This window comes from Rhinopithecus bieti, unplaced genomic scaffold (assembly GCF_001698545.2).
Source record: "Rhinopithecus bieti isolate Rb0 unplaced genomic scaffold, ASM169854v2 scaffold_9581, whole genome shotgun sequence".
Classification (NCBI taxonomy): Eukaryota; Metazoa; Chordata; class Mammalia; order Primates; family Cercopithecidae; genus Rhinopithecus; species Rhinopithecus bieti.
In genome coordinates, this window is record NW_016806413.1 from 234,764 (window position 1) to 252,848 (window position 18,085).

Below are 18,085 nucleotides of genomic sequence, written 5' to 3' on the forward strand. Positions count from 1 at the left end.
GTGAAGACAGTGGGGGTGGGGCGCCCTCAGACTGATGCTTGTCCTGCCGCAGGGTCTGTCCCAGGAGACAGGGAAGGCTGCCCTTCCAGTGCTGATAAGCATCAGACCAAGTATGACATGTGACACCTATGAAAGGTGGCCCCGGCCATGCGCGGTGGCTCAAACCTATAATCCCAGCACTTTGGGAGGCTGAGGCAGGCAGATCACCTGAGGTCGGGAGTTCCAGACCAGCCTGACCAACCTAGAGAAATCCTATCTCTACTAAAAATACAAAATCAGCTGGGCGTGGTGGCACATGCCTGTAATCCTGGCTACTTGGGAGGCTGAGGCAGGAGAATCGCTTGAACCCAGGAGGCCGAGATTGCAGTGGGCCAAGATTCCACCATTGCACTCCAGCCTGGGCAACAAGAGCAAAACTCTGTCAAAAACTAACATTAAAAAAATAAAGGCCCTTTACCCAGTGCCACTCACTTCAGACACAACAAAGGCAGACAACTCTGACCCTCACTCTCACGGCAGCTGGCCCACCTGGCAACACCCTCAGTCACTTAAAGAAGGTTCTTTTCTTTTTATTTTTGCAATATCCCATACAAAAGCAATAGAAACATAACAGTCTTAAGAAGTTTACAATTGAATATTTGAACAGAAAATCTGTACACATTATCATTTACAGCAATTTTACATGGTAAATTAACTGATTGTTTTAAAATGTTCTTTCTAAATCGCTCTGCTCTGCTGCCCTAACTCTTGGAGTATTCTAAAGAATCTAACTAGTGCTATTTACAAGTACCAAATTAAGACCATATAACTTACATAAAACCCATTAGTTTAATAGCTCAATTTAACAATGTCTGACTTCAGAGTGCTGTTATGACATACTGATAAAAGGCCAAAAATTAAGTCTCCATAAAGATATTAAAGGTGTCTGAGAATACTTTGATGCCTATAAAAGGAGCTGACTCTAATTGGTCCCATGGATTACATGGTGAAATCCAAAACTGTCCATCTGACAAGCAGCAAGTGGAAGTGCCTGTGGAAAACCAGTTAAGTAGACCTGGAGGACAACAGGGATTACGCAATTAAGCTTGCTGGAAGATTGCTTCAAGTATACTTTCTTGGATTTAGCGCCATTTACAATTTAAAACATGCAAAATACACTCACTATACATAAAATTAACGTTTCTTAAGAAAGTAAGGCAAAAATAATTCATCATGAGATAATGGACTACTAACAGAGAAACCACCAGGTGTAAGTGCACACACATGCTTGGTGCCTGGCCAGCCTTCCACCTAGTGGGGGAGGAGCTGTTTCTCTTCCTGGCCGCCAGGTGGCAGTTAGCTCATGGCCGAGAAGTCTCTCAAGGGTTCAGTTAAACAAGCTTCCAAATCAAACTCGTCCTCCACTTGACTGTCCATATGTCTAACCTTGGTGGGTGTGCCAGAGTACACATCCTGGAAAACAGAAGCATGGGTCAGTTGACATTCATCTCACCCTGAAAACAAGGACCACTTCCTACACCCCCACAGCTTATGTGGTAAATCATGTGACGTAATGCACAGCAAGGTGTACACTTCACGTGCAACTGAGATTTTAAAAATGACACTGCAAAGAGAAACCACATGTACTATTTACAAGACACTGAAGTTTAGATGTACACACATTTTATTTTTATTTTGTAGAGATGGAGTATATGTTGGCCAGGCTGGTCTCAAACTCCTGGGCTCTAGCAATCCTCCTGCCTTGGTTGGCCTCCCATTGTGCCAGGATTATAGGAAGGAGTCACTAGTCACTGCACCTGGCCATGTACATAGTTTATAAGCACAGAGAGAATTCTAAAAGCCTAGACAAAACCACAAATAGTGGCTGTCTCAGGACAGGAGACAGCATTTAAATTGATACATTTTAAAACGGTTTTCTCTTGAGACAGAGTCTCACTCTGTCACTCAGGCTGGAGGGCAGTGGTGCAATCTCGGCTCATTGCCACCTCTGCCTCCCAGATTCAAGTGATTCTCCTGCCTCAGCCTCCTGAATAGCTGGGATTACAGGCCTGCATGACCACACCCGGATAGTTTTTGTATTTTTAGTAGAGACGGGGTTTCACCATTGTTGGCCAGGCTGGTCTTGAACTTCTGACTTCAGGTGATCTGCTGGCCTCAGCCTCCCAAAGTGCTGGGATCACAGGCATGAGCCACCGTTCCCAGCAGACGGTTTTTTTTTCTTTTGAGACAGTCTTGCTCTGTTGCCCAGGCTGGAGTGCAGTGGTGCGATCTCGGCTCACTGAAACATCCACCTCCTGGGTTCAAGCTATTCTCCCGCCTCAGCCTCCTGAGTAGCAGAGACTACAGGCACCCACCATCATACCTGGCTAACATCTGTATTTTGTAGAAACAGGGTTTCACCATGTTGGCCAGGTCTTGAATTCCTGACCTTGGGTGATCTGCCCGCCTTGGCCAACCAAAGTGCTGGGATTACAGCCGTGAGCCACCATGCCCAGCCCAAACTTCAGTTTGTAAGGCAGCATGTGTTAACAATTCACCTGCAACCCCCAAGCTGAAAGACTCATCCAAAGAAAGTACTTACAAAGTCATCCTGAGAGCTGGTCTGGGGCTCGGAGCTGCTTTCTGCAGATTCAAGGTCTACAGGGTGTCTGTTAAACGAAATCCAATAGGTGCATCAGGCACTAACTTAACAAACCCAGGAGATGGGGCGCAGCTGAATTCTTCAAGTCTGTTCGCTACAGACAAACCCCACCCATATGGTACAGCCACAAATGTTGTGTGAGCCTAGGAGACGCGACACTGACAGTGTCCCCTAGGCTCCCTGAGGGGCCAGCTTTCAGTGACTATCTGACAGACTTAACCCTGGCCCGATCAATCCAGCAGAGAAAGCTGCTGGCAATGAGAAACAGCAAGAAGATCTGCTGGCCTCACCACACAAGCATCCTTGGAAACAGAAGCACTCATAAGCCCAATTTTTGAGGGGGAGAAACAAGCACTGTGAACATACTATATGCATCATCACTAATTTTTCCAAGTTTCTACTCAGAGAATGGGACAACAGTGTCACACTGGGGAAAAAAACCCGAATGACATCTGTCAGGATAAACTGGTAAAGTCACTTACAAATCATTTCAAAGATGCCAGTCTCTAATATAAATTTCCCAGCACAGAGGAGAAACACAATTGTTTGTTTAAAAAATGTGGGCCGGGCGCGGTGGCTCAAGCCTGTAATCCCAGCACTTAGGGAGGCCGAGACGGGCGGATCACGAGGTCAGGAGATCGAGACCATCCTGGCTAACACGGTGAAACCCCGTCTCTACTAAAAAATACAAAAAACTAGCCGGGCGAGGTGGTGGGCGCCTGTAGTCCCAGCTACTCGGGAGGCTGAGGCAGGAGAATGGCGTAAAACCCAGGAGGCGGAGCTTGCAGTGAGCTGAGATCCAGCCACTGCACTCCAGCCTGGGTCACAGAGCGAGACTCCGTCTCAAAAGGAAAAAAAAAAAAAAAAAAATGTGTCTGAGGAAGGGAGAGGCTCAGGACCAGAGGGGAGCTCAGAAGAAACCCCACGTAGAAAGAGGGAGATACAAGATCATTCTCTCTACGTTCCTGGTCAGCAGGTATTCCCATGATGCAGCAAAAGTTCAGGCCTGAGATATTTCAACTAGGCACAAGTTTAAAAGCCAACAGGGCTGGGAGCGGTGGCTCACGCCTGTAATCCCAGCACTTTGGGAGGCTGAGGCGGGCAGATCACAAGGTCAGGAGTTTGAGACCAGCCTGACCAACATGGTGAAACCCTGTCTCTACTAAAAATACAAAACATAGCCCGGCGTGGTGGCGAGTGCCTATAATCCCAGCTACTCAGGAGGCTGAGACAGGAGAACCACTTGAACCCAGGAGGTGGAGGTTGCAGTGAGCCGAGATCACACCACTGCACTCCAGCCTGGGTGACAGAGCATCTCAAAAAAAAAAAAAAAAAAAAAAAAAACCAACAGGGAAAAAAAGCCTTCCTTAATTAAGAACTTTTATTTTCATGGTTGAACAGAAATGACACAAATACTTTTCAGGGTATTTATATTTAAAAAACAAATTCCAGAGATTGCTGTACTTTAGGGGAAAATAACTCCAACAATAAAAACAGCAAAACAATAAACAAAGCCTGTATTCCCAGAATGACTGTGCTTGAAAAACTAAATTCAATCCAGGAAGCAAACTCTTCCTTCCAGCTGCCTCCCACCCAGTACAGAAGAACTTGGCACCAAGCTGCAGCAGCAGTTGCTGTGCTCCCCAACAGCTGCTCTGCTCCCCAACAGCTGCTGGGGAACTTGGCACCAGAACATCATGTCTCAGTGATGCACAGCTGCTGCAGTCACTGGACCAATCAGAGAATCACAGAACAAGAATGCAATAAAGACATACATTTCTTGCAAATCACATCCTTCTTCAGCTGGAGGATCCCAAAAATGCAGAGCCACCTTCCAAAGTTTGATTTGCTGGTCCCACGAACGTCGACTATACTTCTTAAATTTATTAGGGGTCTTGGGATGAATGCCAGGTTGTCGAAGGTGTCTACAGAAGAAAGATTATTCTAGCACATGCCTACATGCCACTCACATTTCCACATTAGCTCGAAGATTAACCAAACTATGAGATTAGTATTATTTTAAAAATTATAGATTACCACGCGTGGTGGCTTACGCCTGTAATCCTAACATTTTGAGAGGTTGTGCCAAGATAACTTAAGCTCAGGAATTCAAAAAAGGCCTGGGCAACACAGTGAGACCTCATCTCTATTTAAAAAAAGAAAGAAAAATAAAAAAGGCCAGGCGCCAGTGGCTCACACCTGTAATCCCAGCACTTTGGGAAGCTGAGGCGGGCGGATCACGAGGTCAAGAGATCGAGACCATCCAGGCCAACATTGTGAAACCCCGTCTCTACTAAAAATACAAAAATTAGCTGGCCCTGGTGGTGCGCGCCTGTGGTCCCAGCTACTTGGGAGGCTGAGGCAGGAGAATTGCTTAGAACCTGGGAGATGGAGGTAGCAGTGAGCCGAGATTGTGCTACTGCACTCCAGCCTGGGTGACAGCGCGAGACCCCGTCTTGAAAAAAAAAAGAAAAAACAAAAACAAAAAACAAACAGCTAGGGGCTGGGCGCAGTGGCTCACACCTGTAATCCCAGCACTTTGGGAGGCCAAGGCGGGTGGATCACCTGAGGTCAGCAGTTCGAGACCAGCTTGGCCAACATGGCAAAATCCCGTCTCTACTAATACAAAAATCAGCCGCTCGTGGTGGCCTGTGCCTATAATCCTAGCTACTGGGGGGCTGAGGTAGGAGGATCGCCTGAATCAGTGAGGTGGAGTCTGCAGTGAGCCGAGTTCGTGTTGCTCCAGCCTGGGCAACAGAGTGAGACTTCGTCTCAAAAATAAAAAACCCTGCTGGACACAGCAAATCACTTAAACTCAGGAGTCTGAGATCAGGCTGGCCAACATGATGAAACCCCATCTCTACTAAAAATAACAAAAATTAGCCAGGCATAGTGGCTCATGCCTGGAGTCCTAGCTACTGCAGAGGCTGAGGCAGAAGAATCGCTTGAACCTGGGAGGCAATGGTTGCAGTGAGCCTAGATCATGCCACTGCGACTCCAGCCTGGTCAACAGAGCAAGACTCCACCTTAAAAAAAAAAAAAAAAAAAGTCGGGCACAGTGGTCCACGCTGTCATCCCAGCACTTTGGGAGGCTGAGGCAGACAGATCACCTGAGATCAGAAGTTCAAGACCAGCCTGGCCAACATGGTGAAATCCCGTCTCTACTAAAAATACAAAAAATTAGCCAGGCATGGTGGTGGACACCTGTAATCCCAGCTACTCAGGAGGCTGAGGCAGGAGAATCTCTTGAACCCAGGAGGCGGAGGTTGCAGTGAGCTGAGATCACGCCACTGCACTCCAGCCTGGCGAGAGCGAGACTCCGTCTCAAAATTAAATAAATAAAAAATCAACTGAGATTCTACAAAACAAATATGTAAAAAACAAAACAAAACAAAAAAAAACACCACTATCTGGGCCGGGGACGGTGGCTCACGCCTGTAATCCCAGCACTTTGGGAGGCCGAAGCAGGTGGATCACCTGAGGTCGGGAGTTTGAGACCAGCTTGACCAACATGGAGAAACCCCATCTGTACTAAAAATACAAAAAAATTAGCCAGGCATAGTGGCGCATGCCTGTAATCCTAGCTACTCTGGAGGCTAAGGCAGGAGAATCACTTGAATCCGGGAGGCAGAGGTTGCGGTGAGCCAAGATTGCACCATTGCACTCCAGCCTGGACAACTACAACAAAATTTCGTCTCAAAAAAAGCACTATCCACCTGGCACAGTGGCTCACGCTTGTAAGCTTGTAATCCCAGTACTTTGGGAGGACTACTTGAGGCCAGGAGTTCAAGACCAGCCTGGGTGACACAGGGAGACTCCCATCTCTACAAAAATTTAAAAATTTAGCCAGGTATGGTGGCATGCACTGCTAGTCCCAGCTACTCAGGAGGTTGAGGTGGGAGGACTGCTTGAGGCCAGTAGTTCAAGACTATGGTGAGCCATGATGGCCAGGTGCAGTGGCTCACGTCTGTAATACCAGCACTGTGGGAGGCGGAGACAGACAGATCATGAGGTCAGCAGTGCAAGACCAGCCTGGCCAATATGGTGAAACCCCATCTCTACTGAAAATATAAAAATTAGACGGGTGTGGTGGCGTGCGCCTGTGGTCCAAGCTACTCAGGAGGCTGAGGCAAGAGAATCACTTGAACCCGGGAGGCGGAGGTTGCAGTGAGCTGAAACTGTGCCACTGTACTCCAGCCTGGGCGACAGAGCAAGACTCCATCTCAAAAAAATAAAATAAATACACAGTGAGACATGATCACGCCACTGCACTTCAGCCTGGGTAACAGAGCAAGACTCAGGAGGAAACAAAAAAGCACCATCACATTTAATCTTACTATTCCTTTGCCATCTATGTCCCAAAAATAGTAAAAAAAAAAAAAAAAAAAAAAAAAAAAAAAATTTTGAGAGGAGTCTTGCTGTACCCAGGCTGGAAGTGCAGTGGCACAATCTTGCCACTGAAACCTGCTCCTCCCAGGTCAAGCGATTCCCGCCTCAGCCCTCCCGAGTAGCTGGGACTACAGGCGCCCCCCACCCCACCTCCCAGCGAATTGTTGTAGTTTTTAGTACGAGACCAAGGTTTCACGTGTTAGCCACACAGTCTCGATCTCCTACCTCTGTGATCCGCCCGCTCGCCTCCCAAAGTGCTGGATGACAGGCTTGACCACCCGCCCGGCCCAACTCTGGCGATTTTAAAATTTTGTAGAAGAGGTCCTCCTCTGTATGCCCAGGCTAGTCTTCCTGCCTCAAGTTGCGTCCTCTTGGCCTCCCAAAGTGCTGGAATTACAAGATGAACCATTGCACCTGGCCCAGAAAACTAAATTCAACCCCCAATCCTGCCCAAAAGTACAGTAAACACTAAAGCTTTCTTATATTCCTTTCGTGTCTGTGTTTATGGAGCAAGATAGCAAGAACATGCGGCTTAAAGGAAATAGGGCAGGCCGGCGCGGCTCAGCCTGTAATACCACACTTTGTGAGGCCGAGACGGCGGATCACGAGGTCAGGAGATCGAGACCACCGGCTAACACGGTGAAACCCCGTCTCTACTAAAAACACAAAAAACTACCGGGCATGGTGGTGGCGCCTGTAGTCCAGCGACTCGGAGGCTGAGGCTGGAGAATGGCGAAACCGGGAGGCGGAGCCAGTGAGCTGAGATCCGCCACTGCACTCCAGCCGGGCAACAGAGCAGCTCCGGCTCAAAAAAAAAAAAGAAAAAAAGAGAAAAGGAAATAGGGCAATGCCAATTTTTTTTCTCCAATTAGAATTTTACACTATTTTTTTTTTTTGAGACGGAGTCTCGCTCTGTCGCCCAGGCTGGAGTGTGGTGGCCAGATCTCGGCTCACTGCCAGCTCCGCCTCCCAGGTTTACGCCATTCTCCCGCCTCAGCCTCCCGAGTAGCTGGGACTACAGGCGCCAGCCACCTCGCCCGGCTAGTTTTTTTTGTATTTTTTAGTAGAGACGGGGTTTCACCGTATTAGGCAGGATGGTCTCGATCTCCTGACCTCGTGATCCGCCCGCCTCGGCCTCCCAAAGTGCTGGGATTACAGGCTTGAGCCACCGCACCCGGCAGAATTTTACAGTATTTAACTTGAGCTTCATTTTTATCCCATCATGTATTTTAATAAGTTTACATCTATATAACTGCTGACTCCTAGGAAATAAAATGTTATCTAACATTCAAAATTCTGAAAATGATTTTTAAAATCTTCATGTCTTTAGCTTTTTAGTTGCCAATCCATTCTTTATTAACGTCCTAAGTCCCAGTAAGTCTATTAAATAGTTCTTAGTAGGTGTGAACTATCCCCAGCATCACTTGGTACTGCCATCTAAGCAACTCTTTAGAAATGCAATGCTACATGGCTTGTTCAAGACATGCCACTGAGAGAAGACTACCTTGGGACTTCTTTAATGTAACGATCATAGGCAATTGTGTTCTTCCCATAGTTGATCTGTTTCTGTCTCCTCATTAGGACACTTTCATCTGTCTCAAAGTCAGCCGGCACAGTAGACACAGACTCCTTTGAATCAGAACTGAAAAAACAACAGATTAACAGAATAAGCCCTGCAATTAAGATTACCATGTAAGGTAAGCTAAGAAAATGTCAAAACACAATAATGGAGGATTCACTCGAGATTCCCAACCATATTAATCCTCAACAGTCCAGAGACTGCATGCATGGGAATTTAGTACACAACAGATACAGTATTTCAAATCAGTGAAGAAAGTATTAATAAAATGCTACTGTGACAATCAGCATTTCTGACAGTCACAATTTTTTTTTTTTTAAACAAATTACAGGTCTATCAAATTAGAAAAGAATCGTTTACACAGCCTTTACCTTCCTGATGATGATTTTCTCTCTCTTCCAAAGTCATTGATAAGAAGTTTCCTTTTATATCTGAGGGCAAAATAAATATTGCTGTTTTTAAAAAAGGTATAAAAATAAAGCAGCCAGGTCTGAGGAAGCTCCACCCTGATACCCTCAGGTACACCATCCTATGCAATCCAGAAGCTCCCTGGGCCAAAAGAAATCCTCGTCAGGTTCAGTTTAAGTAGTGAGATCCACACAACAAAATGTACATCCCCAAAACTTAACAGCCTTAAAAAAAGAAAAGAAAACATAAATTGAAATGTATTTTATTTTAAAAACACCACACTTACTAATGGGACCCGCGTGCCTACTGGGCACTGCATACCTTCTCCAATCTTGGAAACCAAACGCGCCCCCTTTTGTCTTGTTCCTCATGAACTTCCCGAGGCATCTGCTTTCTATTGCAGTCATTACCAGAACACAGCTTTGCAAAAAAAAAGAAGTATGACATCTCCAAAAGGAGTCTAGCGCAATCTAACGCTGAAACCATGAACTACCTTGAGCTCCAAGTTCCTGTGGGTATCTTTTTTTTGAGATGGAGTCTCACTCTGTCACCCAGGCTACAGTACAGCAGCACGATCATGGCAGCTCACCACAGCCTCATACTGCTGGGCTGAAGCAATCATTCCACCTCAGCCTCCCAAGCAGCTAGGACTCCAGGCAAGTGCCGCCATACCCATCTCCAAAAAAATTTTTTTTTTGGAGAGATGGAGGTCTATGTTGCCCAGGCTGCTCTTGCACTCCTGAGCTCAAGCGATCCTCCCGGTTTCAAAAGTACTGAGACCAGGAGTGAGCCACCACGCCTGGCCTGTCATGCAGGCATCTAAATTATGTCATGTATCACTGTGCCTCCTCTTAAAATCCAAAATCCACCCAAGTTTGCTGAGGTGTTCAGTGCAGCTTGGACACCAGAAGGTAATGAAGTAATCTCCTGTGCTATCTCCTATCTAGAGTAGCACTAGCTATATAACACCATCTTTGTATGATTCAGAGATTAGTCCTGCAAATCATGTGCTACAGGGCCTCATTCTCTCCAGTGCCACAGATGAGAAAGACTGGTTTCAGGTATGATGAAAATCCATTTTCTTTTCTTTTCTTTTTTTTTGAGACGGAGTTCCCTTTTGTTGCCCAGGCTGGAATGCAATGGTGAGATCTTGGCTCACTGCAACCTCCGCCTCCCGGGTCCAAGTGATTCTCCTGCCTCAGCCTCCCAAGTAGCTGGGATTACAGGCATGAGTCACCACACCCAGCTAATTTTGTATTTTTAATAGAGATGGGGTTTTTCCATGTTAGTCAGGCTGGTCTCGAACTCCTGATCTCAGGTGATCCACCAGCCTCGGCCTCCAAAAGTACTGGGATTACAGGCGTGAGCCACCGTGCCATGCCACAAATCCATTTTCATACTCTTATACTGCTAGTTTGTAGTCTGTTAGTCTCCTTAAAGCATAGTAAGCTGACATTTCATACCCCTCTTACTGTTGGGAAGTAAGCTGGCCTGCCGGTAATGGTTCACTAAAGGGCCAGGAGGTTTTAAATCACACAGGTCGCACTAAAAGCCGCAGCTTTGGCTGGGCACGGTGGATCACGCCTATAATCCCAACACTTTGGGAGGCCAAGGTGGGCAAATCACCTGAGATCAGGAGTTTGAGACCAGCCTGGCCAACATGGTGAATCCCAGCCTCTACTAAAAATACAAAAATTAGCCGGATGTGGTGGCACATGGCTATAATCCCAGCTACTCAGGAGGCTGCGGCAGTAAATAGCTTGAACCTGGGAGGCAGAGGTTGCAGTGAGCCGAGATTGCACCATTGCACTCCAGCCTGGGCAACAGAGCAAGACTCCATCTCAAAAAATAATAATAATAAATAAAAGCCATAGCTTTCCATCACAAAGGGTATAATCAACAGAGTAGTCCAAACAGTGCTGTTTTCTAAAACAAGACAATTTTTAGGCACAGACTCATGAGATATCTGAAGAATAAATAGGGATCCACTCACAGGACAATCTAGACAGGTAGACTATGCCTGAATATGAGCTGCAGATAATCCCTGGCAAGGGATGACTTGAGGGAGCAACTAGGCTACAGGTATGCAAGAACTGTTCTAAGACTTGTGAATGCAACACAAACTATACAGGTTAAATCAACATTCTTTTTTTTTTTTTTTGAGACAGAGTCTCGCTGTGTTGCCCAGGCTGGAGCACAGTGGCACGATATCGGCTCACTGCAAGCTCCGCCGCCCGGGTTCACGTCATTCTCCTGCCTCACCCTCCCGAATAGCTGGGACTACAGGTGCCCGCCACAATGCCCAGCTAATTTTTTGTATTTTTAGTAGAGACGGGGTTTCACCGTATTAGCCAGGATGGTCTTCATCTCCTGACCTCGTGATCTGCCCGCCTCGGCCTCCCAAAGTGCTGGGATTACAGGCGTGAGCCACTGCGCCCGGCTAACATTCTAATTTTATAGTTGAGAAAGTGAAGACCTATATAAATACAGTAATTCACTAAAAACATTGGTACTCACATCTGTGAACTCCTACTTCATTTCTTTTACCAAGGCATACTATCCACCCAAACATTTTGATACCAGAAGAAATTACAAATAACTCCCCCAAATGTTCAATAACCAATTCCCACATATTCCTACCCCTTTTCAAAGGAGGCAGCTATAAATGCCATCACTGGCTGCCAAATGAGAACAAGTAGCCTAGGTATGATTCCGTGGCTGACACGCAAGACACATTTTTCTCGAGACCCTGTTTATCAGCCACCTGTTGGCTAAAATTCTCTTGTAAAATATTTCAACTAATTATAAGCCACATTTTAACTGGGTTTGAATAAACCCAGTCCATGCAACTGGGTTTGAGTTAGGCAACTCATCAAAAGAGAAAGGACCAACACACTGATAATCAAGGGAGATTAAACAGTGGTTAAGGATGCATTAGGTAATGAGTCAACGAAGAGGAAGTAGCTTAGTTTGCAGTAACCTGGATGCACACACAATCTTGTGTACAACTGCAAGAGGTTCACAGAATCCAAGTTTGAGACCTTTCCTTGTATGTTGGCATTTCTGAGCTGTGTTTGTTGCCTGAGCCGGTGTCAATGTATTCCTTCATCTGGAGAGAACACTCCTTCTGTGAGCACCGCACACAGAAGGTCGATGGTAACAAATGACTGTAGTAAGTTCCTGATAGTTAGGCCGGGCACAGTGGCTCATGCCTGTAATCCCAGCACTTTGGGAGGCTGACGTGGGTGGATCAGGAATTCAAGACCAGCCTGACCAAGATGGTGAAACCCCATCTCTACAAAAAATACAAAAATGAGCCAGGCATGGTGGTGTGTGCCTGTAATCCCAGCTACTCAGGAGGCTGAGGCAGGAGAATCTCTTGAACCCGGGAGGCAGAGCTTGCAGTGAGCCAAGATCTTGCCACTGTACTTCAGCCTGCGCGACAGAGCAAGACTCTATCTCCAAAAAAAAAAAGGAAAGTTTCTGATAGTCCTCCAGCTTGCAATCCAGCAGTACTACCACTGTGCACCTACTTCCACTCTCAGAAGGATTACCACCAAGAACACAGTGGTCTCCAAGCTTGAAAGAGTGGACTCACCTGGAGGGCTTTTCACAGGATGGCCAGGCCCCACCCCATTCGCAGGCCCAGGGAAGGGTCTGAGAATCTTTTTTTTTTTTTTTTTTTTTTTTTTTTTTTGGGACGGAGTCTCGCTCTGTCGCCCAGGCTGGAAGTGCAGTGGCCAGATCTCAGCTCACTGCAAGCTCTGCCTCCCGGGTTTACACCATTCTCCTGCCTCAGCCTCCCGAGTAGCTGGGACTACAGGCGCCCGCCACCTCGCCCGGCTAGTTTTTTGTGTTTTTTTAGTAGAGACGGGGTTTCACAGTGTTAGCCAGGATGGTCTCGATCTCCTGACCTCGTGATCCGCCCGTCTCGGCCTCCCAAAGTGCTGGGATTACAGGCTTGAGCCACCGCGCCCGGCCTGAGAATCTGTATTTCTAACAAGTTCCCAGTAAATGTTGATGCCTTTGGTCTGGAGCCCAGACCTTTGAGAACCACCGTTCTAAGACATATATCAAATTTAATGTGTTACTGAAAACGCCACAGATTAACACTTCAAAGTAGTCCAAGATGTGTACCTTGCCATTTCTTTGTTAACTCTGGTCCTCATTTCATCTTCTTCAACTGCACTTGCCCAGTCAGAGCATCTGGAACGGGGTTTAGGGCCTTCAGGAGTGGTAAAGCTGCAATAAAACGAAAATGCTACTGAACCATGATACGTACTTTGTTTCCTTTCAAACTGTATGTCAAGAAATATTCAAAGGCTGGTGGGGCACAGTGGCTCACACCTGTAATACCAGCACTTGGGAAACCGAGATAGGAGGATCACCTGAACCCAGGAGTTCAAGACCAGCATGGGCAAGATAGTGAGACCTCATCTCTACCCCCCCACCCAAAAAAATAAAAGCATTATATCAGTGAACTATCTGTACCAAGCCATATTAAACTGGAGTTTAGCAGGACAAAAGCAAACTAGATGTAGAACAGAACCTATCAGTTGAATCTATCCAGGGCTGTCTTACTAGAGCAGAAGTCACGAAGCTCCTTGGCAGCGTGCCCACTGTGTTTGGGAGGTCTAATAAGACCAACTAGAATTTAAGACTTCAAACTAAATTATGATTCCTTCTGGGTGTCCACACTTCAGTAGTCCAGAGCTATCCTATGGCGAAAATCAAGTTATTTGGTTCATCTCTGGTATGTGTTTATAAAGTCACCATATCAGACATTAAGACAGAGATTTGCTTCAAATCTTTGCAGTGTGTGTGGCAGTCAGAAAAACCCGTATCTAATTTTCAGCTTCAGTTCTGGCATTTCTACGGGTTAGCCTTATCTCACTGATCCAACACCCAGCCTGATGCTGGAGCTCATGAAGCTGACTCTGAGAAGTTCAGAGAGTGTAGAGTTTCCCATTTAGTATTTAATTTGTCCCTATGCCATTAGTCCCCAGCTTGCAGTCATTGCCAATGTCAATGTTGACAGGATTGTGACAATACTGCCTTTCATAAAACCGAGGACCAAAGAATTCCATTATTCTAACAAAGCCCAAGTTTCATAGATTGTGGGTACATCTAGACAGATATGTGCATGCTTGATGGTACAGAGCAACTACTCACTTCCACCAACCTCATGCTCCCCGTGGCTGGCCATACAGAGGGATTTGTTGTCAAACTGAGAAGGATCTGCAGGGTAAGTCTCTAACTGAGACTCTCTCAGGTGGGTGTTTCCGCTGTGGAGTCCCAAGCCTGTATCTGTGTCATAAAAGTGCAGGTCTGGCATTCCTCCAGGTTATCTGGCCAGTGTAGACTCCTTCATCTGAATATGAACCTCCAGGAGAATTTTTCAGACACATCTATACTAAACAGTAGGATCCTGCACTTGCCAAATGTCTGCCTCTTTCTGTTCTGCATTGACCCATTCTGCTCATGTTGCCCAAACTGCAGTGCAATGGCACGATCTCGGCTCACTGCAACCTCCGCCTCCCAAGTTCAAGCGATTCTTCTGCCTCAGCCTCCCGAGTAGCTGAAATTACAAGCATGAGCCACCATGCCCAGCTAATTTTTTATTTTTAGTAGAGGCTGGGTTTCTCCATGTTGGCCAGGCTGGTCTCGAACTCCCAACCTCAGGTGATCCACCCGCCTCGGCCTCCCAAAGTGCTGGGATTACAGCCGTGAGCCACCACACCTGGACTGCAATGACCCATCCTAATTCCTGTTAAGTGTGAGAAGAATTGTCTTCAGTTCTCTCTCCATTCTCATTCATGATGAGATCATTGATCCATTAACCAGCTGAGAAATGACTGATGCTGAAGAAATGGTATTCTATTGGTAAGGCTTATTACCAAACTTCTGATAATGAAGCAGGCTACCAAAAACGTATCCAGCCCACCCCAGGAGTGTTTGGATTTGATCATGGATGTAGCACACACCAAAATCACCAAGACTTTAGACTACTTGTTTTATTTTGCCAGAGTATCATGGGAGAGTCTTTAGTTCTGAATTATCTGTAAGTCTGAGTACTTCATAGAATGAGAAAGCAGGTACAGCTGACACCTTCTCACCATGTTGTAAATATTTACTGAGACTGGGTACAGTACTGAGGGATGATCATCTTCTGATTTATCCAATGCTGACTGTCTAGAGCAAACTGTCCACTCTGTGAATGCTCCTGTAATGTGTATGAACACATTTCTGGGTACCTTAGAAGTTGTCTTTTTCATGTGTGCTAATATGCAGTATTTACACATTGTGAGAAGTTGATTTTAATAAAAAGGTTGAAATTTCATCTCCAAAATAAATAAATAGCCGAGAACAGTGGGGCGTGCCTGTAGTCCCAGCTACGTAGGGGGCTCAGGCAGGAGGATCACTCTAGCCCAGGAGGTCAAGGCTGGATAAGCCTTGATCCTGGCACTGCACTCCAGTCTGGGCAACAGGGCAAGACTCTATCTCAAAAAAATATATATGGTGGCAGAGGGCGGTGGCTCATACTTGTAATCCCAGCACTTTGGGGAGGCTGAGGCATGTGGATGACCCGAGATAAGGAGTTCGAGACCAGCCTGGCTAACACGGCGAAACCCCACCATGTTAAAATAAAATACAAAAATAAAATAAAAATACAAAAATTAGCCAGGTGCAGTGGTGCACACCAGTAGTCCCACCTACTAGGGAGGCTGAGGCAGGAGAACTGCTTGAACCCCAGAGGCGGAGGCTGCAGTGAGCCGAAATTGCACCACTGCACTCCAGCCTCAGCAACAGAGATTCCGTCTCAAAAAATAAATAAAAATACAGAATAGCTAACATAGCCATTTACCTTTCAGGTGCATGTGATTAATAATTCAGAATGTTACATACACTATGATTACAATGTGAACGGAGGACTGTAAGTATAAGTCAGAGTTCCTGCTGTATCAGGACTCCATCTACTGGCAAAGTACTCCCTACGCTTGAGTTAAACCAAATCCAGGAGCTCAGTTCCATCTCAAGCTCAAGGTAGTCTTCAGTCAATATCGGGAAATTTATGGCCAGGCAATGGCTCACTCCTGTAATCCTAGCACCTTGGGAGGCCAAGGCCAGCTGCCCGGGCTCAGGTGTTCCACACTAGCCAGGGAACATGGTGAAACCTCATCTCTACTAAAATACAAAAACTTAGCTGGGCGTGGTAGCGCACGTCTGTAATCCCAGCTACATGGGAAGCTGAGGCAGGAGAATCCCTTGGGCCCAGGAGGTGGAAGTTGCAGTGATCTACCAGGCGGAGTTGCAGTGAGCCGAAATCGCGTACTGCACTCCAGCCTGGGGGACAGAGAGACCCTGTCTCAAAAAATAAATGAATAAATAAATAATAGTCCGGGCATGGTGGCTCACGCCTATAATCCCAGCACGTTGGGAGGCTGAGGCAGGCGGATCACCTGAGGTCAGGAGTTCAAGACCAGACTGGCCAACATGGTGAAACCCCATCTCTACTAAAAAAAAATACAAAAATCAGCTGGGTGTGGTGGCAGGTGCCTGTAATCCCAGCTACTCGGGAGGCTGAGGCAAGAGAATCACTTGAACCTGGGAGGTGGAGGTTGCACTCCAGCCTGGGCAACAGAGCGACAACGCCGCCTCAAAAAAATAATAATTACAATTAAAAAAAAAAAAATCAGGAAATTTGAAAGCTTAAGGCTTGATGCCCCAAATTCTGGCAGTTCAAATTGATGTATCTTATTTATACATCAAACATAAACTCATTTTTTTTTCTACCCCGTTTTTCTGTTGGTCATTATTGATATTAAAACTAGACACTGGGTCGGGTGCATAGGCTCATGCCTGTGATCCCAGCACTTTAGGAGGCCGAGGCAGGCGGATCACAAGGTCAGGAGTTTGAGACCAGCCTGGCCAACATGATGAAACCCCGCCTCTACTCGGGCTGGGCGCGGTGGTTCACGCCTATGATCCCAGCACTTTGGGAGGCCGAGGTGGGAGGATCACAAGGTCAGGAGATCCAGACCACGGTGAAACCCCGTCTCTACTAAAAATACAAAAAATTAGCCAGGCGCAGTGGCGGGCGCCTGTAGTCCCAGATACTCGGGAGGCTGAGGCAGGAGAACAGCATGAACCTGGGAGGTGGAGCTTGCAGTGAGCAAGCTCTGTCACCAGCCTGGGTGACAGAGCGAGACTCCATCTCACACACACACACAAAAAAACCTGCCTCTACTAAAAATACAAAAATTAGGCTGGGCATGGTGGCTCATGCCTGTAATCCCAGCACTTTGGGAGGCTGAGGTGGGTGGATCGCTATGTCAGGAGTTCAAGACTAGCCTGACAAACATGGTGAAACTTCGTTTCTGCTAAAAATACAAAAATTAGCCAGGCGTGGTGGTGTGCACCTGTAATCTCAGCTACTCAGGAGGCTGAGGCAGGAGAATTGCTTGAACCCGGGAGGCAGAGGTAGCAGTGAACTGAGATCATGCCATTGCACTCCAGCCTGGGCAACAGAGCAAGACTCTATCTCAAAAAGAAAAAAAAAAATAGCCAGGTGTAGTGGCGCACGCCTGTAGTCCCAGCTATTCGGAGGCTAAAGCAGAACTGCTTGAACTTGGAAGGCAGAGGTAGCAGTGAGGTGAAATCATGCCATTGCACTCCAGCCTGGGCAACAGAGCAAGACTCTATCTCAAAAAGAAAAAAAAAAAAAAATAGCTGGGTGTAGTGGCGCATGCCTGTAGTCCCAGCCACTCAGAGGCTAAAGCAGAACTGCTTGAACTTGGAAGGCAGAGGTTGCAGTGAGGTGAGATCATGCCACTGCACTCCAGCCTGGATGACAGTGAGACTCCATCACAAAAAAATAAGCTAGATAACTAACTTTAATTACAACAAATAAGCAACCTATTTTAGCTGTAAACCAAATGCTGTACTTGGAAAATACAATTGCAGTAACTAACGAATAATACTTACGTAATTATCATTTCTTCCCTTACAGTCACACAACTCGAGAAACTTTAATTGGATTTCTTTTTTTTTTTTTTTTTTTTTTTTTT

The 18,085-nt window shown here is 46.4% G+C and overlaps 1 protein-coding gene across 1 annotated transcript in view; it reads right to left on the minus strand.

Annotated features, from left to right (window-relative positions):
- Positions 1-553: 553 nt before the first annotated feature.
- SLBP (stem-loop histone mRNA binding protein) overlaps positions 554-18,085 on the minus strand; it is a 20,738-nt gene continuing 3,206 nt past the window's right edge. The window contains exons 3-8 of the mRNA XM_017876223.1: positions 13,155-13,259; positions 8,981-9,040; positions 8,535-8,672; positions 4,417-4,566; positions 2,582-2,648; positions 554-1,452 (exon numbers count right to left, since the gene is read on the minus strand). Of these exons, the coding sequence (XP_017731712.1) occupies positions 1,336-1,452; positions 2,582-2,648; positions 4,417-4,566; positions 8,535-8,672; positions 8,981-9,040; positions 13,155-13,259 (637 nt within the window). The 3' untranslated portion in view covers positions 554-1,335. The remainder of the gene's footprint in view (positions 1,453-2,581; positions 2,649-4,416; positions 4,567-8,534; positions 8,673-8,980; positions 9,041-13,154; positions 13,260-18,085) is intronic.